The sequence below is a fragment of the Bombus fervidus genome, chromosome 8 (assembly GCF_041682495.2).
Source record: "Bombus fervidus isolate BK054 chromosome 8, iyBomFerv1, whole genome shotgun sequence".
NCBI lineage: Eukaryota > Metazoa > Arthropoda > Insecta > Hymenoptera > Apidae > Bombus > Bombus fervidus.
The window spans coordinates 8552709-8579807 of record NC_091524.1 but is presented as its reverse complement, the minus strand read 5'-3'; the positions used below and the strand labels follow the sequence as shown (position 1 = coordinate 8579807).

At 36.9% G+C, this 27099-nt stretch overlaps 1 protein-coding gene across 5 annotated transcripts in view; it reads right to left on the bottom strand.

Annotated features, from left to right (window-relative positions):
• Positions 1 to 27099, bottom strand: part of LOC139990156 (uncharacterized) — a 150565-nt gene that overhangs the window by 9923 nt on the left and 113543 nt on the right. For 3 of the 5 annotated variants that reach the window (XM_072009129.1, XM_072009127.1, XM_072009128.1), the window contains exons 10-13: positions 5078 to 5161; positions 2384 to 2468; positions 1260 to 1357; positions 218 to 433 (exon numbers count right to left, since the gene is read on the bottom strand). In XM_072009129.1, the coding sequence (XP_071865230.1) occupies positions 240 to 433; positions 1260 to 1357; positions 2384 to 2468; positions 5078 to 5161 (461 nt within the window). In that variant the 3' untranslated portion in view covers positions 218 to 239. Of the gene's footprint in view, positions 1 to 217; positions 434 to 1259; positions 1358 to 2383; positions 2469 to 5077; positions 5162 to 22136; positions 22170 to 27099 lie in introns of all 5 variants that reach the window. The other 2 variants (XM_072009130.1, XM_072009131.1) reach the window with 2 other exon arrangements.

Below are 27099 nucleotides of genomic sequence, written 5' to 3'. Positions count from 1 at the left end.
TTAACTAGCTGTGAAGCCTTTACAACCTTGCTATATCGTGATTCGTACCCATATATATATATATGTATGTATGTATATGTATATATGTATATATATATATATCAACAGGACCAAAGGATCGAGAATCCAAATTTAAAAAGAGCAAAGATAGAAATCAAACGAGAGAGAATAAAAACGCTCTCCCCGTCAGGTTCATCCACGTGGGTGTGATGTGTACCTTGATTGGACGAGTGTGAGGCTCACGATTGCGGTTGCGGTGTGTTGTGGTCTCGCTTGTCTGCCGCAGGAGCCGGCGGCTTTATCACGGGCTTCTCCTCGTTTACCGGCGTGGGCGGGGCGTCCTTTCTTGGCGGCATCCTTTCGTTTATGGCGTCCAAACCTTTCGCCTCGGCGAACGAGGTGATTTTGTGGTTCGGCGAGAAACCTTGCAGAGCTGTCAACAATAATTTCACGTTTCAACGTTTCAACGGAACGTTTCAAGGGTGGAGTATGAATAACGCGAGAAAGAAGGGGAAGTTCGACGACGAAGGGAAGATCGCGGTGGTATTTGTCAAAATTTCGACGAGGGGAAAATGGAGCGAAATTCTATTGTCAGAGAAATTCTAATCTACTCGTTGATCGTTTCTTTCGATCGTTAATTATGATCGCTGATTAACGATTCTTGTTAGTCGTTAAAAGTATTAGATTGTCCGGAAAGTGTCTTTCTTTTACGGACACGTCTTTTGCAACAACGCGTCTTTATACAAACATGAAACCTAATTTGTCGAACGTTGTGATATTATTTATGTTCATAGAACAAAATGGATCATACGTAATTCGATAAAATAATATAAAACGAAAAATGTTGCGCATCCATTATTTCCTTATAAAACGAAAGAAACTTTTCGGACGACCTAATATCTGGTACCGAGCTATGCATTATCAAGCTTTGCTACCGGTTCAACATTTTAGAATTAGTAGTTCACTGTTTGGCTCATGAGCCGTGTCATAAATGTGATTATGTATTACGAGACTGTGTACTTTGACTATGTCCACTAAGTGTATCAAGCACCCTTGACTATCCGTACTAATTGCACGTTATAAATACGGTTATGTACCATGTACTACAAGATGACAACAACATCGTAGATAATACGTTACAATAAAGTAGGGACTAATTTATTCTTCCTGAATCTATTAGAAAAATATCGTTTACCATTAGATCAGCTGCTGCAAAAGATCGCTCTATTCGCATGTAGTTGATCAGAAACGAAACTCACCGTTCTTTAGGGACGTTTTTCCACCTGATAACGCACCAAGAGGTAAAGCGCCAGTTGGCGTTAAACCCTTCAGCTGCAGCACGCTCTCGCTCTCCTCTCTGAAAGATGAACAAATTGACAATAATTAGCATCGCATGGAAATAAGAAAGGAAAAAGGAGACAAAAGATGCGAGAGTAATGGTGTAATCAATTTCTCTCTTGATTAACTGCTCTTAATAAACGCGTTCGAATTCGCGTTAATCGTTTAGCCAGAAGCATTAAAATGTGCGAGCGAAAGTTGAGTTCGAGCAGAACGGTATAGCGGAATTTTCACGTCGATTTATCTTTCATTTTTCATTTCCTCGAAATCTTCGAGTCAAAGCCGATTAACAACGATCACGCAGCGATACGAACACAGGATTGTTCTTGTGAAATATACGCGTTTCACGCGCGATCATCGATCGACCGTGAAACTTGGATCGACTTCTCGCAACGTTAAGCAATTCTATCGGCTCGGTCGACGCATAATCGTTCCATCGACCGAGTAAGTTGCTACCAGAATATGGTTTGCGCCGGTGCAACATCATCTTCTTCGTTTTTCAATGAAACTTTCGGTTGTGTGCAATTTTTATGGCTGTTGCGTTGAGCTACAGTTGCGATCTGGAAAGTTTTAACGCTTCTCTCCGTTAAGCTAGTGTTTTTGTAGGAAAATTCTACTCCGAGTCTCTGTATTTCGATTTCTATCAACTGTGCTTTGTCTCTGTCAGTTGTGTGCAGTGTACGACTATGTGAATTTCGAGGATTTTGTATTTTTTCATCGTTTTTTTTTTTTTTTTTTTTTTTTTAGTCGATGCATGTATGTAGATTCGAAGCATAAAATTCCTCGTTATTGTTTTTTCATCTTAATTCATTTCGAAAAATATTTGACCAGTTGCGAAGACTCGTGTGCAACTATTAAAATAGCAACGCAACGCACGATGTATCTTTGATTTTTAATTTTAAATACTACCCGTTTCTGCTGTAACTCCAATATATCATCGGTTAAAAATGATATTTTCCCGTTGCATTTATGAGATACATTTTTATCGATAGAAATAGTTTGAATAGTCAAGTTTAACTGTTATTAATTAAATTTGTTTGCTGACCTGAGGACGGAGAAGACGCGCGCCATCTTGCCAATGGCTCTGATCTTGTTTCTGATAACCTCCTTGCGTAGATTGGCTGCTGCACCTAGAAAAGCGACAAGATTCAGTTAGGACGATTCGTCTCTCGATAATTTAGCTGATTCATTCTCAGTGATCCACGAAGTCGCGAAGGCACGATGCTAACGAATAGAATCTGGCGCTAAAGTTACTAGGATCTAGTGAGCTTCTAGCATAACTTCACTAGCGATCAACTTGCGTAATTACATACTCGCAAACAGCCGTAATTTTCGAATTAATAAACATGAGGATACTTATGTATTATCTATGAGTAGCTGCGTAAAGAAAAAAGAAAAAAGAAGAATAAAAAGAAAGAAAAAAAAAATAGTGAACGAAATGGACACTAGCGATTTTACATGAAGCTAAAAATATAAATGAACGATCGTGGATTTTGATTTGCCTTCGCGAGATCTCGATCACGAATTCGCCTCGCGACTTTCGTCGCGAAGTAATTCGAAATTCGGCTTTTCACTACATTATTCATACAACAGCTTATTCGGTGATTATGTTATTGAAAAAAATTAAAGGAAAAAAAAATGGAAAAAATGTCACTCGTTATTTTTGGGTCTCACGGCAAACAACAACGGCAAACTACAGCCAAAAGAACTCGGTGCACGCGACGAGCGAGTGCATATTAGTCTCGGTGTACCACATTTTGCTCTTTCATTTTGCTCATCTGTTTTTTTTAGGTCTAGATAAGAATTTATTATTTGTATAAAACTACACGTATTAACTTTTTTTCACCCGACAGATTCATTGGAAAATTTCTTTATTCCGAACTCACTCGCGTATACCGGAAATCATCGATGTACATTGAATCGTCACAATTATCTTTCCTTCACGGATTACCGAGATCTCCTATTCGTCTCTGACTAGCAAACTGAACGATAAACGAACAGAAATACTCAACGTAGGTACTCATCGAACTCTATGCAAAGGAAAAGCGACGAGAGAAAAAAATGTAGAACGATACGTGAAAAAAGAAAAAAAAAAAACAATATATTAATCAACAGAATTGTTTCACCGTTTCGAATTTCGCGCGTCTCGCGGCCAATCGCTCTGGCGCGTGCGCAGAAGCGATTCTTCGTGATTCTCCCGCTTTCCGAGCGAGCCGTTTGTTCGTGTACGTTCTCGGTCAAAGTTCACACGAGTGTATCGAAGCTCTGTCCATTTTATTCCAGTTTTTGTACCGGAATTAACAGATTGGTGACAAAGAATTGAAAAAATATAAAAAAATCCTTCGAATCGTAATCGTATATCGAAATATAATATATATATGTATATATACACGTACATATATATTATATGCGTAAAAATAGAGAGAGAGTGCACGAGGATAATAGCACAAGCTCATTGCATATAATAAATGCACGCAGCTACGTATGGGCGCGCGCGCGTGCACGTGTTACAAAACGGAAGCCGGTGTGCGAAATACGTGCGTATGTACATCGTAATAAATAGCGACTACTAACATGCAGGCCAATGGTTACATAAACCATAGGTTTTCCTCAGTTACGCGAAAAAAAGACACGGCCAATGCAAGAGAAAGAGATCAACACATGCACATGCAGGCTTTGAGCGCGGGTAAACGTACGCACCATCGGTCAACTACGGGTGCTTTTACCAGTCGCCGTTTCGTATGTTCGTCGCTACTTGCCTACTTGCTCGTTCGCATTTTCTCTTTCTTTCTTTCTTTTCTTTTTTTTTTTTTTTTCTTTCGTTTTGTGTTATTTAGAGCGTAGTTGTGTATATACGTGTTCGGTCGCATCTTTATACTCGATGTTTTTCTAGTCTTTAACCCGTATCCGTGTGGTAGAACTTTAGTCGTTGTATTCAAATGTTAGAATTTGAAAGCAACGAAATTTCATTTGATTCTAAGCTTCGAGTGTTTCAAAATTGTAAAAAGGGAATGCGATGGTTAGAGAACTGAATGGTTTGGAATTATTAAACTTGTTTTAATCGAATATCTTGCTAATCGATTACGTGGTTTTTTGATGTTGAAAGTTTGGCTTGAAGACTGAAAGTTTTTCGACTGAGAACCACTGGTTAGTTATTGAGGAGTGACCATTAAATTAAGCCAGTAGCGAAGAGGTTTCGGCGTGAAATCGCTCGTAAAATTCTAGGCGCACAGTTACGGGTTAAGAAGCAGACTACGGATAATCGACTAAATAAGGTAGCGAATAGCCTAAGGGTCGGCCATCTTGAGTTCACGTCGATACAAAATGGAGGTCTCTTTCCGATATCGCGGTACAGTATTTAAGACTCAAATTGAAGAATTATATTATATCGAATAGCATCAAACAATTTCTTTATAATCTTTGATTTGACGAATATTATACTATTCTTTACATTTTCGATATTTTTTGAAAAGTTACAAATAGTTGGTAAAATTTTTCTTTGCAATTTCATTGTATGTTATTTGAAGGGAACAGTTAATCCTATTCGTCGTCAGTAGATATTTTTTTTAAGAAAAAAAGGGAAAAATAAAAAGAAACAGACGTTTACTGTTTTTTGTTCGTTTTTAGAAGACCGAAAGAAACAAATAATATGTATACGTATGTATATTAGTAAGTAAGAAGTCTCTAAGATTTAGCTTGTTCGTTCTATAAAAAAACAATTTCACATGAATCGACATACGTGAAAATATCGTTCCGCTGTCGCTGTGTTTCCGCTTCACTAAGCATTCGCGAGTTAAATTTGCGGATGTCGGGGCTTGTGACGCTACAGCAAATCGGGTAATTTTGTCACTTATATAGGAAAACAAGAGATTCGTTCTTGCTGATAAGATAATTGGCGAATTAGGAGATTCTACTGACTCTATCCGTTTTTCATTTTTGAATTATCCAATGGAATATTCTTGTTTCGTAATGTACAAATTTACAAATTATTTTCCTTTGTATTATTCAACTGTAAGCTATGAAATAATTTATCTAATTTTTATTTTTCTTAATAACAATGGAATATTCTTAATTCTTTTGGTAACATCGTTTAACGATGTCAACTATGTGAATTTTGGTGGCGTGTTCGGGTCGAACATTGAACAAGGTTCAATTTCGCCAGGCCAACTGCGGATTCGTTTTAATTTCTCGTAATCCGCAATCGCGCGGCTGCGCTGCATGGAAAAGCTTTTTGCGAACATTCTGCTGAGATGGCAGGAAGAAAACATTTCTGGAATATCCTGCGACGTCCATTTCCGCGTAAAAGCGTGGCACGAAACGTCAGCATGAATCGAGAATCTTCGTCGTCTATTCCGTTTATTTAGAACTGCGCGAACACGTGCCGATAAAAAATATATTAGAGAAAATAAAATTGAGGCAAATAAAAAGAAACGTGGAATTTATTTTACTTCGGTCACTTTACTCTGTTAGGTTAGGTTAGATAACGTTCAAGCTCGAGAAGTTTTAAAAGTACGATCGATATTCTGGACTGTATGGAGTGTACACATTTGTCTTGTTGGTTTCAATGTGCAAATTGAACACTGGTTCTCTACACGTTAACTAAAACAAGCTTCGTTAAAAATGATATTGGGAAATATAATCCCTTGTCTGTGTGATGTTTATGAACGTAGATAGAAGATAATCGTCTTACCCGAGAATTCTTCAAAGTTCTTGCAATATATTATATTATATTACAACGTACACCATTGACCAAATATTTCGAATCGCGTCTCCAATTATAAATGCTGATTTTATTGTTCCATCGAAATAAATATCGCTTGCTCTCGCTATGCTTGCCTACGAAACTAACGCTACGGATCTCAATAACGATCTTCGTCTTTGCCTCGAAAGAATTTTCCAAGTGTCTTTTTACCTTTTAATCCAAAGTTTACCAAAGATTTTTGCTTCCCAGAACAATAGAACTCTCAGCTGACTATCTATCGAAACGAAATTTCGCTGAATAATTTCTACGAAACGCGTTAGTAATTTGAAAAGCTTGGTCAACAGTATGCATCTTCTCATCTTCTCCAATAAAAAAAGAAAATATCGCCGAAGTTAAAAAGAACGAGAAACGTTTTTTCAACTTGCCTGATCAATAGCAACGACTGAAGCGACCTTCAACGATGTATTCTCGTATGCCTTCGCATTTGCGGTGATAAGAAAATATCGAAAGCAGGGGTGGAGGAGGATATTCAAGAAATTAGAATAAAAGGGGACGGACTTCACAGAGAGCCTAGAAAGAACGATCTCTCCTCTATAAGAAGCTATCCTAACCATGGTGGTTTTCATTTCTTTTCTTTTCTTTCTTTCTGTCTTTTTTTTTCTTTTTTTTTTTTGATCATTTGTACGACGTCTGACGCATTCTTCCAGGGAGAAGAGCGCACGACGAAGAGATTTCAGTGGGTCTCTGACTGAGGGGAGCAGACATTTATCGATCATCCTTTACATCCTGCGGCTTTCACTGAGAAGGACGATGCGGCACATACAACGACGTACGTCACTACTAATTTATACAACAGATCAAGCCTTTGCTCTCTAGACATTTACGTGTCAGCGCATGATTATGCACTCGTGGTCTGTCGCAATGGGCATTAACATCGAATATTCGCCAATCTTTACGATTTTTATGTTAACATTACACGCGTAACTTAGTTTGGTGTCTTTTATTTCTAATTAGATCCATTCCCGATATTTTCTCATCTTTATGACATTTTTAAAAAAATACCATTTACAGAGATTACTTTGTTAATAGTTAACGGTAGAAAATGACTAGTCAGGTTATTTTGACTGATTAATAAATCGATAAAACTTATTGTTTTTATTCATAAGCAGAATTAAATTGCACAGTTCTATGCACCTGCGGCGTAAACATTAAGACGCAAAGAGCATAAGAATGTACGTAATGTTAAAGAAATAAACAAATCCCTGTCCGTGCTGCACTTTTTTAAATTGTTTTGTCAAATCGTTTTGTTAAAAATAATAACAAATTCTTCTATGACAATTGTTTAAGATATAACAAAGAAAAAAAGAGAAAAAATCTCTGATATTTGTAAGTAGTTTTAAGCTACGTGATCCATGAACGATATATACATTTTGTTTAAAACGACACCAAACTAATATTATACATATTTAATAATTCCACATTTATCAATAAATTTCATTACCAGTCCTCATAAAGTCGAATATATTTCAACTTGGAAAATAATTTTTAAAACGCTCGCGTATTAACGTTTCATGATCCATCTTGCAACTTCCAGGCATGAGGGTTTACTTTCTTGAAACGGTACAGACTTTTCTGTACTCTCGGCTCGTTGACGATTCCTTTTGACGACGCCATTGCGACAGTCTACTACCGAGCTAACATTTATCACAGGGTATTCGAGTTTGGCACCGAGTCCCAGAGACGGAGATCCATCGTCCGTGGGGAGTATCGACGGTGTTTCAAAGGATGACGCACGATATCTGCGCGATCCAATAGAAGACCCGACGAATTGCGGAAGGGACCGTTCGATCTCAAGCAGATCTGTGCTCAAAACATATTGCACGGGCCACTAGTGCTCTATATCACTGTTTTAGAAGCGTTTCTAAGAGGCATATTTCACTCTTCGAGCTGACAAAATACATCATTCTCGTCCACTAGCAAAGAGCAAATTTCGAAATCGATCTTCTCGCAACACTTGTAAAAAACATTCCGAATATTTAAACGATTCTGGTCTTAGCAAGTATTAAAAAAAAAAAAAAGAAAAGAAGAATAGAATAAAAAGCCAAACCGAGCAATGAGTTTCTATCAGGTGACTTTTTTGCAATTTTACCTATCTTTAATTTAACTTTTAATTTATTTGATTTAATTTTACTTTGGATTAAAGTTCCAATACATTAATAGATTTCAGCTCGAAGGGTCGAACGTCGGTGAGAATGATGGTTTTGAATACAGGTCCAAGCGTCTATTTTGTCATATGTTGATGGATCTCCGTGTCTTTCGATGCATAGGCGCCGCCACAATCAAATATTCTCCGCGAATCCCCTTCGCCCTGCCGGCTTATTTTTCTTCGTAAGGTTGCGACGCCTATGGAACTCGATTTCGTCGATGCCCTCTCACGCGGATTCGCTTATCAACAGTAGGAAGCTTCACGAACCCAATGGTGCGTGATTCCGTCGAGTGACTCGTGATTCAATTATCCAACCCGGAAACTCGTCGAGTCGCTCGACGGGGAACCATTGGGCGTTGGACGTGTTCCTATATCATTGCTTGGTCGTCGAGGATCTCGGCCAAGAAGACTTATCCCGTGGTTCATCCATTCGTTAATAAACGCTGTTACAACTTTACGCAGACGAAATACCTCGTCGCCCTTATCGCTAATTATCCTTTAATAATCATCAAACAGAATATCCGATCACCTGTCCAATAATCCAATAAACTCGAAATTTTCGAACCGATTTAACTCCAGTTTCAGATAAAATTCCATAACTTCGAAATACAACCCTTCGCCCTTAACCATTCTGCGATTTCTAGATTCTCCCAACTACTAAAATTTTTATGTTTCATTCTCAATATTCGCGTCGATTTACTACGTGTAATTTAGAAATTTCATTGATACACAATCGAAGTACGAATCTGGAGAATTCGTTGGATTTTGAACGATCCAAGGATCAAAATCACGGGATACCGTCTCCGCAAGCATACGGATCCTCGACGATCGAGATCTATGCGCACTTTCAACAGAAAACAACTCACCGTACGCGATGGTAGGTGGGGTCGTATTCGGACCAGACCGTCGGGTTACCATGGCGGCCATGGTGACCATGTTCGTTTTACCGATGGTGAGCGTGGACGTAAGTAAAAGGACAGAAGTAACCAACAATGTGAGAGCAGCGTCAATGCGGCCGAAGAGAAGAGATAGAGAGAGGCGGAGATGTATATTTTTCATGGTTTTTTTTTTTTAGTTGGTCAGTCGAACAGTCCAATGGAGGAGATTCGAATTCGAATCGTAGAGTATTTTTGTACGAAGTTTGTTTCATGGTTTTTTTTTTTTTTTTGGTTTCGAATGGTCGACATATATATATATATTTATGTGGTTGGTTGGTGACGGTTGGTGGTTGGCGAAGAAGGTGGTGGTCGAATGTGGCGTAAAGAAAAGAACACATAGAACAGACAAGAGAAAGAGTGCACAGCGTAAGTTGCATTCAAGTCAAGCGTTGGTGCGTTAGAATTTCGAAAATCGTTGCTCTGTACAAGGTGTCTCTTCGTACGTAATAGATCACAGAATGATGACGAAGATTAGGGGAGAGATTGTGCTTAAAATATTCTATGTTGTCTCTTGATTTCTCTTTTGCTTTTTCTGTCAAAGCGATGATACTCATTTTTAGAGCACAATAATGAGATTAACCTTAGAATCTTTCTTTGAAGTACGTGGAAAAACGGTATAAACACCATATTTATGGGGGTTTAAATGGCGGCGGTGTATACGAGAATATGTGAAAAAATGCTTTTTTTAGTTTTCGTAAAGCTTCTCACGTATTAAGAAATACCTTGTATGTTGTCAATCGGTTTTTTTTTTTATACAGGTTGGGTCAAACTTTTACAGAATTGAAAAAAGATAAAGTGACTCTATTCTATACGTTTGTAGTTAACTCTGAATTATCTGGTTTTTCAACGATGTAATAATTATTCGGTTAATTTAAAATTGATTCGGATGAATGTTTTAATGGATTCAGAGTATCATCTTTTTTGACTCATCCTGTATATAAGAGAGTAATTCTTAATTGCGCGTAAACAGTTCAAAGAGTAAATCTGCGGTATAAAAGGAAGAAAAAATGTTACACACACGCAGGTCTTCTCTTGTTAAACGAAAAAATTAAAAATAATATTGAAAGAACCTACGGTTGTGGAACATTCTTTTTTCATTTTTCCCTCTATATTTTCACTTGGAAATATTAACGCACAATCGAGAACCACTCTATACATTTTTTACCCTCGATCGAGTACATCCAAATATAAACGATATTAATTGTACAATAATCAGATCGAATTAATTCCATAAAAAAAAATACAAAATATAATTGTTATAAATTTATGTCGGCGAATTATAAATTACAAATCGAAATATCAAGAAGCATAATCTGATAATCTGAGAAATATTTCAGCGATCCGCGTAATGAATAAAATTGTGGAAATCGTAGCATAGACATTTCTGCAACGCTAATTTAATTGGAGGTGCTCGATTCAGGCCCGATAAAGATAAAATAATAGGCGATCGATCATTTATTTAATTAATATCGAATGGTGAATACTGAAAGCGTAAGAAGGTAATTCGTTAGTGGGAAATGTGGGCGGTCTGCGTTTTGTGGATTCGACTTTGAATTAATGCGTCCTGAAAGATTTAATTACGTATTAGATAATGAACGTCGATCGAGGTTTGATTACTTTCGATTATTCGTTGTCGCTGAAGGTCTTCGTCTACTTTTAAGATTTTCTACTCCGTTCATAAGCTTTGTCCGAATATACGAAAACTTGTTAATTTCTTACGTAGGTGGAAAAATAAAAATGCAAATTAAAACTTGCAAGAAGAAATAAGATTTCACTGACATTTGATATATCGTTCGAGGTAATTCTCGTTAATATGAGAAAAAATAAGTTCTCGTTTCAAAAAGGATTAATTATCGTACGACACTTATAGATGGAATTAAAACCGATTCTACGTTATACAGAACATTTACGTATAATTTTAACGAATAAGAAGATTAATAAATTAAATAAAAGACGAACTTGCGTATGATATATTAACGTTGATTTTAAATAACTCTATCTTTTGAATTAGTTACGTGCATTTTTTTACAGACATGGCATAGGGAAAATTACGTGTGCGCTTCTTTCAATTTAAATAATAAGAAAACGCAAACCACCCTGAATCCAACTTCGTGATTACTTTCTACGTGACTGTCAATGTCTCTCTTCTCGTCTGTTTCTTTAAAGCTAATCACGCTCGACGCGTATCGCCGGATCTGAAATACAGCTTCAAAAGAGGAAAAGTAATCTCGACAGTGATCATGATACATAATAAACCGTTCGCTCGAACGTATTCGAAATAATTGTGCGTGGTTAATAATACACCGCTACATAGAAGCTACCTGGAAAAACTGATTAAGAAAAACCTTTGATTAATACGTCGTCTATCGATCGTACGAGGATTACTTCATGATTTTTATTAGCCTTTCGATTAAATCTTAGAAAAGAAAAAAAAAAAAGAGAGAGAGAAAAGAATAGAACAAAGGAAATAAATAAACTTTTTCCAACATTACGTTGGAACTTCAATAAAATTCGTTATCAAACAATCACGTTCAGATAATTTTCGAAATAAATAACCACGAATTCTTCGAAAATTCGAACTCGATTTAATCAGAATGAATTCCTCGACGATCGTCGAATCAATTAAATAAATCTAAATCGATGAGAAAAAAGTTTATTCGATTAATTTAATCCTAGAACTACTATACGCTAGCATGCGCTGGAAAAGAAAAATGGTGGTTGCGAAAGATCGACGAGGAAGAAAAACACAAAAAAAAAAAAAGTAGGAAAATAACGTATAGAGAAATGTACATATGGGTGGAGCACACCCTCGATTTACAAAAATAATACACGCGAATCAACGAAGAAATACAAGTAAGGGTGAACGTAAAAACAATCATTAAAGGGATAAAGAAAAAACGAGCAAATCAAGGGAGAATAGACCGGAAGATAAGAAATAGAGAGAGAGAGTTGGAGTGTTCTTTTTCTTTTCTTGTCTTTTTTTTCTGTCGTGAGATATTTAAGGAACAGAGAGAAACGAGAGGGGTCGATGCGTGAGAAAGAGAAAAAGAGAAGAGAGAGAGAGAGAAATAAGAGATGATGTCGGGCAATGATGTTGTCACGGGACTCGAGAATAAAGAGAATACGATATTTCGTGGCTTTGATTCTCCCCTGTGGGAGATGTGGAGCTTGCTAGATGCGGTTCCTCGACGAAAATTGTTCGTACTGTGGACCTCGTTCGCGTTTCAGGAAGACGAGAGTGAATAATTTATCGAAGAAACTAAGCGAAAGATTTCGAGTTTCCTGTTCCTGTTTACCTTGACAGATTGTTCGAGTTTTCTTCGGTTCTATTTTAGTAGCTGAAGATATATTCACAGCTAAGCATGATGTTGCCGATAGACTATGGAAAGATCTCTTTGCGTCGTTAATCGATCAAGTGTCCTCCGTTTTGTAATACGAACGAATAGATCGACACAAGGGAGGAATCTTTTTGAACGATCATCGGATCGAGGATCTTGTTTTAACGCGAACAGGGACGAATATAAGAAAATAAAGTTGACATGGAGTGTCTAAAAATACAGAATTAAAGTAATCGATTCGAAGAATTGGATTAAAATGGTTGATTGGAGAAAACGAATGTGAAAAATGCCACTTAAAGAGAAGAAGAAGGTAAAAGAGCGAATTAAAAGACGTATCCGAAAAGACTAATTTGAAATAGATGAATTTAACGAATTGAATGTGAAAGAATTGATATAAAGGAATCAATTTACACGGAACAATGAAAGAAATCAACCTGACAGAACCAATTAAAAAAATCTATTCGGACCGATCAATTTAGAAAAAGTTTATCCAACGCATCAAGTAAAAAGTGCTCGACCTAAAAAGGCCAATTAAAACTATCCATCTCAAAACTCCAAGTTACACAGAACAAAAAAAAAAAAAAAAAAATCAATTTAAAAAAAAAAAACGATACAGAAATAAAAAGGAGAATTGGAACGAAAAACCCGTGTCCCATTAAAATGCTAACATCAATTAAACGGACTGTCAAAAAAAAAAAAAAAAAAAAATAAAAGAGGCTTTAGCACGGGCTTGTTATCGTTTCAAGTGTAACCAAATGTTTTTTGCTTTGACTCGTCTCCTTTCACGCGAACGCAGCCACGAGAAGATCGTAAAAGCGTGCACAGAATGAAAAGGATTGGTGCAGCGAGATGTTGCGGAGGAACAAGGGAAAAGTCGGTGTTAGAACCGTGTCGAAACGTCGTTCTGTCTATGCGTCACGTAGTTGCGCGAAAGAGGATCAACATAGAAGAATGGTTGGCGAAAAGTGCAAAGATTCGAGGCTTCTCGCGGAGCTGCACTCCGGAAAGCTGACATCTCGAGATATGTTGGAAATAACACGGTCGTCTAGTAACTTATTTTTGTTCGAAATGGGGCTGCAGGAACGAACGAACAAAAGTAATCAGAAATAATAAAAGCACACACGTAGTAAAGAGGGAAAAGGTGTGTGATGTTTGAGTTCCCGAAGAGGAAGAACGACGGCTGTTTTCTTTACACGTTTATACTTGTAATCGCTTAGAAAAGTCTTCGTACACCATATGGAAAATCTATTTCTATCGAAATAAAATAATTATACTTGGATAAATATTTTTATTCACATATAAATTATATAATTTAATAGAATTGTAACATTTAACTAACATTTAAAGCAATAACGAAATAGTTTTCAGATCTGACGTGGAACGCATTCACTTTATAAAGAAATTCCGTGGAATTTTATTTCAAAATTATATTTAAAAATCGTTTTTCCGTAGGATATAGGAAGATTTTAGCGAGCGACTGTGTAGGTTCGTCGATTTTTGATTAAAAGCAAGGAGGATCTAGCATCGAATTGGAAAGACAGTTTTCTAGCGAAGTCGATAAAATCGGGACGTGCCGTGTATTCGATTCGATATGATTTCACGATTCATTAGTGGAAATACGGTGTTCGCGAGAGATAACGAACTTGAGGCGAGTTTAATGGATTTGTTTCGGATGTTGGGGACTCGTGTTGCTGACTATACAGTGTGGATGATCTGTCGAGTGAGAATGACGGTTCTTATCATTGTCGTAGAATTAACACAGCAGCGTTGTGTCGTTGTACATACAGCAAATGCCGAGAACAGTAGATTAATCCGTGCATGCTCAGACACGAGAAGAACGTTCTCAAGTGCTCGCTAATTCTTATCTGTTCTAACCAAACGTTCTTCTAAATCTAGCAAATTTTCTTTGGTAGTGAAACTAGTTTCCACGGATTTGTTCGATTCTGAACAAGATCTCGAGTACCTAATCTTCCTTTCAAATTATTATTTCGCTTCGTTGCTTGATAATCACATATTTTAATTCGTTCAATGACAGTGTACGTTTCTGTTCATTAACGCGGGAGATGAAAGATTATGTTCGATTTCCTGAAACAATCGTTTCGCCTCTTACAACCTACAAACTACGCTCTTTCACCAATCTCATAAGCTCGTTTTCAAATTTCTTCCACTAACAGTACGTCTGTCTTTTTGTCAGCACGATGCTATGACTCGCTTTTTTCAAATCAAAATTGTTCAAATTATCTCGACTCCGGAAACATAAATAAAAATGTATACACAAAAAAGAAAAGAAACAACCGTGCTATCAGTTTTATAACCATAATCTCAAATCTCTTTCATCTATCCAGTACGGTCGTTTGTCAGCTTGCCGCGAGATTATTCAAAAGACGCGAATCCTCGAACCGCGATTTCTTAAAATCGAAAACCTTCTAACGCGAGAGATAGGAGAAAAGAGCCAGAGGCAATAAAATAAGGTTTCCAGCTGAAAACTAGGGTAAAAAAGGCAACGGTAGAAGCGCACACGTTCAAAGGCGGCAAGTTGATCGATGCACCGTGGCCTTCCTCGCCTTATCTCACGGAACTCGATGCGTTCGATCGATCGACGTGCCATTTTCCCCGGGCGAGACACAGCGAGAAGAAAATAGAAGGAAAAAGTGGGCGAGAAAGGCGAGCGACGTTCGTCTTTGCCCGAAAGATAAACGGATGGATCCGTGGTTTTCATAGAAAGAAAGAAGAGAGAGAGAGAGAGAGACAGAGAGGAGAGAATGATCGGCCGGATGGTATAGCAGGATTCCGGATTAAACGTGTTTCATCCGGATTATCCGTGTATCAGTCAACGCTTGCTTCCGCCGATTGTTTAAGAGAGGGACGTACTGTCATTCGGCTATCGATCGAAGCAACTCGTCCTGTCATCTGCCTTTTCGACCTCTTTTCAGTTCTCTCGTTTTACGCAAAAAAAAAAAAAAAAGAAAAAAAAGAAGGAAAGTAAGGAAATTACGCGAGAAAAGTATTTTGACAACGCGAATTTTCCATTTGCACGTCGAACGTTACGAAACACGGAATTTCGATTTTTTCATGAACTTTTTGTAGACACGTTGAGAAGAAGGAAAACTTTCGTAGAAGAAAATTTGAAGATTTTTACGGTTATTTCGACCAGAATTACAGTGACGATCTTTAGAATCGATCTAATTGATCGGAATTAATTTTCGAAATATAACAGACGGTTTGATGTGAAATATAATACTGTACAAGTATACTGACGATCGAAGAATCTGTTCAGTATGATGAAAGTAATAAAAGAAGAAGACCACTTAAACGAAAGGAACAATCTATTTTATTAGCTGCTATATCGATTCTTTTCATCGAACCACCGACTGTAAAACGATATAACAACCTCTTCGTTATTTTTAGGATTCAATCTTCTATCTTAGCCTCATCTTACGATTCTTTTTAGCGATTCTATCTACCGCAGATTGTAATTTTCGTCCGGCGTGATAATAAAGAAATAATCCAACGATGTCATAAATTTCCCATAAATGCATAACCGTCGGCAAACAAATCATAAAACAACGTTTGTATCGTTTTTCCCTTAAATACCTGCCACCAAACGCTATATAACGTCATTCTCTATGCTTGTTTCATTAAAAGGAAAGTTAAACTGTTGTTACTTCTTCTGTAAATCCTTCGTTTCGTCGTTGCTCTCGAAACGGCGGTCACAAAATACGCAACATCGACCTCTCTTAAAAAGTTCCCCCTTTGAAAACGCATTTTACGTTCAACGCCAATATTTCAAGGGTATTCTCGCGGCCGATCGTAAACTTGCCTCCCACCAAACGCGAGTAAAATTCAATTCAGCCTTGGAATCCCGTGGAAAACGACCGAAAGGCAATTCCACGTTATATCCATGGCCGCGCGTCTCGTTTTATGCCGCGCGTTAAATTTTCATTCGCTTGGCTTTATACACGCGCTGTTTCCCCTTTCTATGCTGATAATACCGATTATAATTGCCACGGATGTGAGACAAAGACGGAGAGATAGAATTTGCCAGCGAACTTAATGGCAAGATTGCGTGAAAATTTCACAATCTCTCTCTTCGACGTTAATCGCGCACCTCTGCACCAATTACCGTTTCGGCTTCTGGAAATCTCTGACCATCCGCCGTTTCGTTTCATCCCTGTCCGCTTCTAATTGTGAGATACGTTCTCGAATTTCTAACATTTGAATTTCGCCGCAGGAAAACACGATAAATCACATTTTTGAAGTTCTAGAGAGGAACAACTTTTTTTAGATTAGATTAGATTTTTTTTTCTTTTTAAATTCACTTTGGCTTTGGTATTAGATATATATATATGTATTAGGTTGTCCGAAAAGTTTCTTTCGTTTTACGAGGAAATAATAGACGCATAACGTTTTTTGTTTTATATTATTTTGTCGAATTACGTACGATCCTTTTTGTTCTGTCGAGATAAACATCGCGACGTTTCACAGACTTGATTTCAGGTTTGTATGAAGGTGTACTGTTGTAAAAAGCACGTTTGCGAGAGAAATACACTTCCCGGACGATCTAATACATCTTTCTAAGTTTCTCGAACATTTCAAAGATATTCATTGTCATAATATTATGTCGTTGGATCGTCATGAAATTTCGTGGATTCTGATATTTGATATTTCCGAGTAAGCTTTAGCTTTCGATTTGACTAAACGATGTTGAAATACTTTCTTTTAGTTGTCAAATAGCGTGGGTATTAGAAAATCATGGAAAATGGATTTATCATGCTCTTCTCGTGTGTTTCTAATTTATTTACAGTTGATAGTTTCAAATCTTTGGTAATTTAAAAATTATTTTAAAAAATCGAACTGACGGTTTATTCTTTAATATAGAAATACAAATTTAAAGTCTGAATCTTCGAGAGTTAATTTGCAATTTCCTTCTTAACGAATTAATTTATTTATCCGAGCGGATTTATTTTTTACTTTACTTTATCCTTTACTTTATTTTAATCCTCTAATTTACTTTCATGTAAATTCTCTTCTATTTTTCAAATGTAATCTTTCTACCTTTTTCCCGTGCGAATAAAATTCGGGTGAAAGAGGGTCGACAAATATTTGAGTCATACAGAAGCCAAACTAAATCGTTTAATTTCCGAAAAAATACGACTATCTCTGATATTAAAAACGTACAAATTTGTAGAAAATGGATTTGACCAGTTTGACTATTGAGTGGCTCAGTTGCGGTGGATTTGTTGCTAAATGCTGTACACACGAAGTGATTGAAAGAGAAAAATTCTTGGTTCATTCTCCATCTTACGTACCGATTTCGAGGAACGCAGCAGTTGACGTGTTAATTACTAGCTAAATTACCTGATAATTCTGTCGACAGCGTGTTGGTGTCTCGCATCAGTTTCGTATGTTAGTATACACTACCAGTCAAACATTTCAAATCACTTATCTAACTAATCTGTCGTTAATTTTATAATTATTCTCAGCTAAAGAATTCTAATCAATTAATTAACTTGTTTGATATAAAGTTAGTTATTACAAAAGTTTCAAATATCGATGACAATTTTATTTGTCCGATAGATTTTTGTCTAAACCATCTTCTGTCGTAATAAAAATCCAAATCGATGTTTTCTTTAAAATTTCGAAAATTTTTAAAATCGATTCTAAATTTTTGACTAGTAGCATAGTTCTTGTAGGGGGAGGGGAGGGCGTGATGTTAAAGAGGAAATCACGTGGACGAGTAGACGCGACGCTTACTGACGTTTCGAGGATGTGCGTCTTTTAATCGTTTCATCAAGCTACGTTTGTTTGGAAACCGGATTATCGCGAAATTTTCCATCGCTTGTCGCTCGGAATATTTTAAGCCCTCCAGCACGCACACGGACCCAGTGGCTTTACACACTCTGTTTTTTCGCTCGATACTGAAAATACTAAGCGTCGTGCGTTTCAATTCGAAACACTGGAATATGTTAAAAAACACGGTGATTGCTCTCGTAGGGGAAGTTTTTTCGTGGATTAATCAACGATTCGTAAGAAAAAAACCACGGTAGCTGGTTGAATACAGCGGAAATGTCGTAACGCTGGGGGAAATTTGGCAACGAAAAGGAAAAGAAAAAAAAAAAAAATAAAAGAAGAAAAAGGAGAAACTGTACAGCATCGACGTTGAAGCGTGCGCACGAAAAATCGAGAGCTATCAAATTGATTAAAAAAAGAAGGGGTAGAAAAGCCATGCTCTACGTCGACGTCAAATGCACACGAAAATTTCCGGTTGGTACGAAAATTTTTCGTGGAAAAAATCACGCTGCACCGATGTCAAACGCATCTGCAACATTCGTGGTGCGTTCAACGAGAAATGTAAACCACAAATAAAAGTCTACATGTCAATGAAATATACCGATGCTTCGCAACAACTTCATATTTTTAGTATCGTTATTTTATTAACAGCGGAACTACCAACTTTTAATGTTTAGAAAAAAAAAAAAATGCTATATGTAGATTTTCAGAAATTTAATTTAATTTGAATATTCGAAAAGATCCGCATAGTTTTTTTTTAAATAAAAATATCTTTATGATTAAAATGCTGAAATTTAAATGTACAAAGGCGTATAGAATACAGATGACATACAAAAATATATGACATACGGTATATTAGTTATAGACGCTTTATGGCATGAAACAAATCTTTCTTTTCCCTTTTTAAATAAAACATTAATTCTGATAGAAGCAGTTTCACGTTTTTGGTTAACGCAAATACAAAAATCCGAATTTTTATAAGTTCGGTAGTTCCAATGTTAAAACACAGAGAAACGCGAAGTAAATAAGATATCCAATTAATAGAAAAATTATTCAATCAAACACACTATGATACAAAAATTTGGAATCACTTTCGTGCCTCTATCGAATCACTCGCCAATTCTATCACTAACTACAAAATACTCCAAACTTTAATTCGATAATATCTTTTATCAATGAATTCCTTCTGATAGCAGTATCTTATACCCAAAGGTTTTCAAATTCTGAAATTCCATGAAATACGATTGTAGCGATTCCAAATTTTTCGCCAACGATACATTAGCAAAGTTGCCTGAGCAATCGCCAAGAAATCCACAGAAAAATCCTACTACGCCTCTATGAAACGCTATGAATTGCAATTAGGCTAACGCCGTGCTGGAAGACTTTCTGCCGAATCTCCTGAATATTTCTCGAATTCTACGCCCATTACTAACAACAATTGTTCGAACGATCTTTTCCATTGGACGAGATTTAGGTAAAAATAACATTTCTAAATGCCGACATGAACGAACGAGCCATGAAAAATCAGGCGAAAACCTGGCACGTGTTTAAATGGTGGCGTTTCGTGGTCGATCACAGGACAAGCTCGCAGAAACGCTTTCTTCGTGCGCGATGAAACACCGATCGTTTTGCTCCGAGATTCGTGTGACGCGAGCGAAAAATTGAAAGAAGAAAAAACGAAAAGGGAAACAAAAGAGTATAAACGAGGCTGGTTGAGGAGCAGGGAAACTGGGTAGAACGGTCGAAATAGCGAGACCAGCGAGCGATCGGTGATTAAACGTAGCGTGTTCGATAGATTGAGGAAAAAACCAGGTGGTTTTGGGGGAAGCGTGGTCGAAAAACGAGACAGAAAACGAAACCAAACTTCGTAAAAAGGGGCAGAAGGAAGAAAAAAAGAGAAAAGAACGTAACGAAAAGAACGAAAGAAGAACGGGAAACAAACATGGCGAATAGTTTAAGAGACTTCGATTTAAAGATTGAAAAAAAAACAAAAAGACTCGAAACGAGCACGAAAAAGAAGTAGATGAACAAATAGGCGAATCACGGTGTGGAATTAATGTCGATTGTTAAATAATTCGAGAACAAAGAGACAAAACAAGTGAGAAAACTATGGCCCGCGCGGAACGCTCGTCGCTAGGTCGTTCTGCTGGCTTCCGGTTTGCCTGAGGACCTTTATCCAACACTTTCAACAGAAATCTCTGTAATTTATTAATTTAAAAATCTATATAACGTGTGTGGAAGATATTTCTTCTTTCTTTTTTTATATCAAAAACATCGAAGTTAAGATTACTCGACCAAAGAATTTCTTCTAAAGTTGAATTTAATAGAATTTTTCGTTTCCTTAGAATTACGAGCAATTGTCTGGAATATTTAATACCTTTGAAGCAGCGTTGTTCTATTTTCGAACAAGCAGCGCGAGGAAACGTAGTTAGATTGCTTGTTTAGTCTTTGACAAAAGGAAATCCGCAAGGATGTTTCTTCGTGAAACTTGAGATAAATCTTGCAACGAGCGTGATACCATTAATTTCCGGTGGCGATTAAATAACCGGGGGAACGCGCGTATTTCCGATCCAGCAGAACTGGCCGCGGTGACGCGTTCGCGCGAGCTCTGCCACGCAAACAGGAGAAACACTGGCAAAAAAAAAAAAAGAAGAAGAAGAGAAGAAAGAAATAAAGGCAATAAGAAAAACAGAAGAAGAAAGAAGTGTGAGAAGAAGAGGAAAAAGAAAACGAGTTAAATCGTTCAAATGTATGCAGGGTGACGTGGAAACAGATAGACAAACTTTGGTACTGCATTCTGCTCTTCCTAGGGATTAAAGAAGATTATACAAACACTTTTTCTTTAGACAGATGGATACCTTTTCTTTTAAAGATAAAAGAGGTTTTCGCCTATGATGCAAACAAATTTTCACGTTTCGTATTCAGGAAAATTGTAAAGAAAACATTCGAAAGTTTTTCTTCTCTTTCTAATCTTCTTACAATGACAATAAGCCTGTCGTTTTTAATGTATTCCGACTACCAATGATATTATAGCGAATTAATTTTTTAAAATATTTTCGCGATTAGAAATTCAAAGACGTAAGAAAAATGGAATTGTGCATAAACCATGTAACTGGCCCACTATCAATCTACCAAAATTAAGATATTCTCAACGATTTCACAAAATATTTCCCATTTTCTATCGAGGTATTTCAACTTTATCATCGTATTCTCCAAAACACCAGATTCCAGTGTTTGTTACTGATAATAATCTTTTAATAATCGATAAAACACAAATTGTCAGAACTTACCACGTTGTTTACCTCTAACAGAAAGAAATGTTTATAATAATCGTACGCATGACTTGCATAAAACTTCAATGTAAACCAGAGACTCACAAGCGTCGAATATTTCAAGTATCCTAACATTTATTTGCATAAACATTATCCGTCCCTAACAAGAGCAGAAGTTTACCAAAATCCTCTCATAAATTTCAGCCTCACCCTGCACAACTGTACGCCGATATACATATACAAGCTTCCTATTTCTAAACTGCACGAATTAGGCAAACACCGTCTCTACAAAGAAGAAAACCATACGTGTGGTTTGTAACGTATACGAAATACACAGGATACGTACAAAACACCATCGTGTATATCTATATCGTCTCGTACACAGAATTAAAGAATTAAAGTTGGAAATCCTTGGCTCGTTCCAGTTGAAAGAAAACCAAAAACAAAGGAGGAACGAAAAGTAGAAAAAAGAAGAAGAAGAAGAAGAAGAAGAATGAAAAGAACTCTCTTTGCGTCTCAAGTAAGTCGTCGGCTCTCTCAATGGGGACTTACCATTCTTTTTTTGGATAACGACTTTCGCTGCGACTTTACGGGGGTTGCGTATGCCGAACAACGGAGTTTTGAGTGGAGTAGTAGTAGTAGTAGTAGTAGTAGTAGTAGTAGTAGTAGTAGTAGTAGTAGCAGTAGTAGTAGTAGTAGTAGTAGTAGTAGTAGTAGTAGTAGTAGTAGTAGTAGTAGTAGTAGTAGAAGTAGTAGTAGTAGAAGTAGTAGAGGTAGTAGTAGCATAGTGTCGTGCCGAGATAGGAGGAGTCCAAGGCCAGTGTGATTGATTGACAAATATAATAGAGAAGGAGTACGATAAAAGATAGTCAGTGCAACTTCGTTCGGGCTTTGTTCAAAATCAGGGTCGTAAAACGGGGCATTCTTGGGCTGAGCTAAAAGAAAAACAGGGCACAGGGGGTGGGGGAGGTTTGGTTTCCTAAACAGGTGACAGAAGGGCCAAAGGGGGTAAGCTATGGTCGAAGGGCGATTTTGTAAAATCAACCATACGGGTAAGGTATACGAATCTCTCTCGAATATCTCGTTTCTCCTCGATTCACGTTAAGTGAAACCCTAATTGGTCGTGGAATTGCTATGGTTTAGGTTGCTTCTGGATGGCTGGACTCTCCGAGATCGATGTTTCCCGATCTTAAAGTGGTTCTTGAGAGCAGATTCGTTCATTTGGTAGTCGATAAGCATCGTAGACTTGTGCGAAAAGGTTTGCTTTATTTGCCAATTTCTCTCGTTTATCTACGTTTATTAGCTAGACGTAATTATGGTTGTTCGTCGCAAAGATCTCTGTACATATACGCGCTACTTAGGATTATGGTCGTCAGGCATTTTTCAGGACAGTTCCTGATTTCTAATATCGTAAGTGAAAATTTGGTAAATTCATGTGTATGTAGCTAATCGGATGATCATAATTGCGGATTGTTTGCAAAATAATCGTACGAACAAGAACGAAAGTATCCAGTTTCTGATAGCGTTTGACATAAGGCAAGGAGTTAAGTGTCGATCAATCATACTCAGAGTAATTTTAGAAACTTTGCGCAACTTGAAAATCGTGGACGATGCAAAATCGTCATCAGAAATCTTGTACGTTCAGTCAGTGCGAAACAAATGAGGAGCATGCCCGGGACAACTGGCAGGTCGCTGCATATCGATTATCTAACTCTTAAACTATTAACCCAACAAATCCAGGACCTCTAATAACGCAATAAACTAAACATCTGATGTATCATCTCGATGTATCATATTTGAGAATAACCTGTCAAACACGTGAGACAGGTTCATCCATACTCATCAGCCACCCAGAACCCGCCATTTATCCTCAAACCTACATCTATATCCTACCAATCTTCAATAAATTACTTTCATCAAACGTAATACGTATCTCTGATCGAGACGAATGAGATACGCCGCGAATACGTAGCAAATTGTGAACGATCTGAATTAAAATCATCGATCGGGAAACAGCTATTCTCCAGAGTCCAAGGGGTGTCTTTTAGCGATCGGTGCACGTGTACCGAGGAAATTTTAGGACGCGGCGCGTACGAAACCGAGAAACGGAGATGGAGATGAGAAAGAGAACAGAGAGTGCGCGTGGAAGTTAGAAGTGAATTCTTGGGATAACAGAGAAGTGATACGAGAGAAAGAGAGCGAAAGTAAGAATAAATCGGCTCCGGAGAACTTGATTAAGAAAATGGTATATGTAAAGTGGCATCGAGTGGACGTTTAAAGACAAGGACCACCGGAAAATTAAGCGACAGCCACGCTGAGTGAAAAAATTATTTTTCCTCCAATACATAATACGCGCAAGCGTTTCCATCTAAGCTGATAACACAAGTTCAGTGGAAAAGGCTGCGTATACTACGCATCGAAGCAAATATTTTTCAACTCAGCACAGTGTAACTTAGCTCAGTTTTATGGTGGATCCTCGGCTTAAGAGATGGGAGAAATAGAAATGAAAAAAAAAAAAAAAAAAAGAAATGAGAAAAGAGGAGGTGCAAGTATGTGGAGATCGAAGATTAGAACACATCGATAGGTACGTGGCGAACTTTCGAACGTCGATTTCGTGCAAAATCGACGATCGGTTGCAAAACGCAGCATTCAAGATGGCGCGGTTGAATTTCGCGTTCGTTGCTGTTCAATATTTTTTTACGACACTCAAATATGGACTTGCCAGTTCTTATTGAACAAAACATTCTCGTGTCGTCGTTTCGGCGCTTTTTCATCGTCTTTGCTTTTAGTCTCGTCAATGCGAAATACTAAACAGATCTCCTTGTTATTATCAAATAAAAGATAAATAAAGGAGGGATAGAAAATTAATCGATGGTTTAATGAAGGATCTTTTACTCCTTTGAACTCCTAAAGCTAGAATTTTCTGTTTTAAAAATTCTTTATATTTCATAACACTGTATCTAATCAAATTAAAGAACTTAGAGTGGTGTGACCTTGATCTAGCACAGCAGATTCCAGTCAGACTATAATCTACCATTTCTGATGACATTTTAATCCTCAATTGGTATCGTTGGTATCGCAGGTGATGCAGAATAGTTTGGCACAAATTAATCTGTATTTTGCGTTTTATATGATAAACATCGTCATTGGCATTTGTTACACAAGATATAATGATACAATACAGATTAAAATTTACCAACAAACTATTACGGCCAACTATGTATGACCAAACGATAACAGTTGCAGATTGATACAAAAAAATGAAAGGACGTTCTTGAAGCACCATCTTGAATGGATGCACCGAATCAAAGGTGACAGAAAAATATTTTCTAAATGATCGTAACGATGCAGAAAAATGGTCAATTCTACCGGTGACAACGACGATAATTTAGATTGTGTGCCATCGAAGTAACGTAAAATATATTTATATTTAATCGAAGGAGTGAAAACAAAGATAACATAGATAAAAATATATAAAGACAAATAAGAAATATATATATATATATAGAGGATTAGAAAGAAGATACAAAAAAAGAGAGCTAGAAAAAGTGTAGAAAAAATCTGTCGTACCTTGATGCGAGAAGATGTGTTACGAATCGCGAAACATGAATAGAGAAAGATGTAACAGTTGAAAATGAAGAATTCGTACGTAGAGAATGCGCATTTGTGATTCGATCGAAGGAGAAAGATACGAAAAAAGGAAAAAAGAAGACAAATGAAAAATGAAAAACCGTAGAAATCGCAAAGTATACGTTTCTCACGAAAGTGTGTAAATCTCGTGTATACTTTTCTACAGAACCAAAAACAAAAAATTTCTCGTTTCTAAATCTTCTTTCCGTTTCTTCGATTACTCTGAAATTTTCGCTTCTTTTTTTACGTCTGCGTGATATTTCTTGCTCCTTTACCCTCTGTTCCTCGATAAAAGGAGAAAAAGAGGAACCGAAAGAACGTACAAACACGAAAGGAAAATATGTATATATATAAACACACGTATATTTATATGATGTATGTATATACGTATATATACGAAGTAAGGGAAAAGAAGAATAGAAAAGACGAAAAAAGAAAATGGTGAGAGGTAGAACAGAAATAGAATCCAATAGTAACAAGAAAATAGATAAGGAGTGAGAAAGAGAGAGAGAGAGAGAAATAAATTTCGACACACCGAAACTATCTAATGGAAAAAGAACAATATATATAGCTAAAAAAATCAATGATCAAATATATAATGAAGCTCTTAATAATGTGACGATTAGAAGAGTCGAGTGGCGCTTCTTACCATCTGTCCGTGCAGCGGGTGAAAATGGAAACAGAAAGAAAATTCAAAATCTTCCTTTGAAAGTCGAGACTCGCAGGATATGGGACGTTCTTTTTGTTTTTACGATATTCGACTTTACTTTTTCTTTTTTTTTTTAATCTTGCTTATCTCTATGAAATCTTTCTTTCGTGTTTATATCTTAATTTCACGATAATTAACATGTTATATATATAACATGTTAATTAATTTTTTGGGGAGATAGAAAGGGTGAAAAGGGGGATCATAAGGGGAATATTTCTACAACAGACTATCGAAGTTCGCCCTGACGATTTATCTCGTCGTGGTAATGTTGCCGCGCGCGATTTTCCTTGCGTTCGATCGTTGTTTCGATCGTTCGTTCCTTGAAACTATTTGTTCTCGTTTTTCTTTCTTTTCATTGTGACTTGTTTTTTTCTTTTTTCGTGAAGTATATTTTGCTTTTTAACGCCGAGTAAAGATGAAATTTTTTTAAGAAAGAAAATATAGGTGCGGCCGTGGCTGAGTGGTTACGGTAGAACGAAAGGTGTGATTCGAGTAAAATCGAGAAGAAATAATTCGGAAGTATTATATATATATATAGTGAGTGCAGCTTCTTCGTCTGCAATTCATTTTTCCTTTTCTGCGATTGGCGGATCGAGGCGTGGCGGCAAAGCTTAATTAAAAAACGTTCAGATTCTGAGGCGATCTTACAAGTAAATCGCGGACACAAGACAGCCTCTTTACGAGAAGTGAAAGCTTTCGAAGAGAATAGAGAAAATTATTACACCGAGTTGTCTTGTAAAAGTTCGAAATCTATTTTCGTTTATTTTTAAAGAATCATCGAGACGCGATGATATACTTTCAAATTTTATTTTCTACTATACGAATGATTCAGAAGTCTTGCTGATCAACTTCAGAAATTGCAATGGAGTCTGTATATTATCAGCTTGAACTAAACGAATTTATGGAAGTAAATCATTTGATTTTTGTAACTGATGTTGAATACCAATCATGTACCTAGGAAACGAAATTGAAAATTAAAAAAAAAAAAAAAAAAAATATAGAACGAGAATTAAGTTGATCAGTTCGTCTTCTGAGAGGTTCATATTTCAAAAAACTATTTGTATATTTTTAAGACAACTCAACGACGAGAAGGAAATGATTCGATAATAAGAAACGTGTCGAATTTTTAAAGAGTTTTGTTCCTCACGTCGATTAACGAGGAACATTTTTTATTAC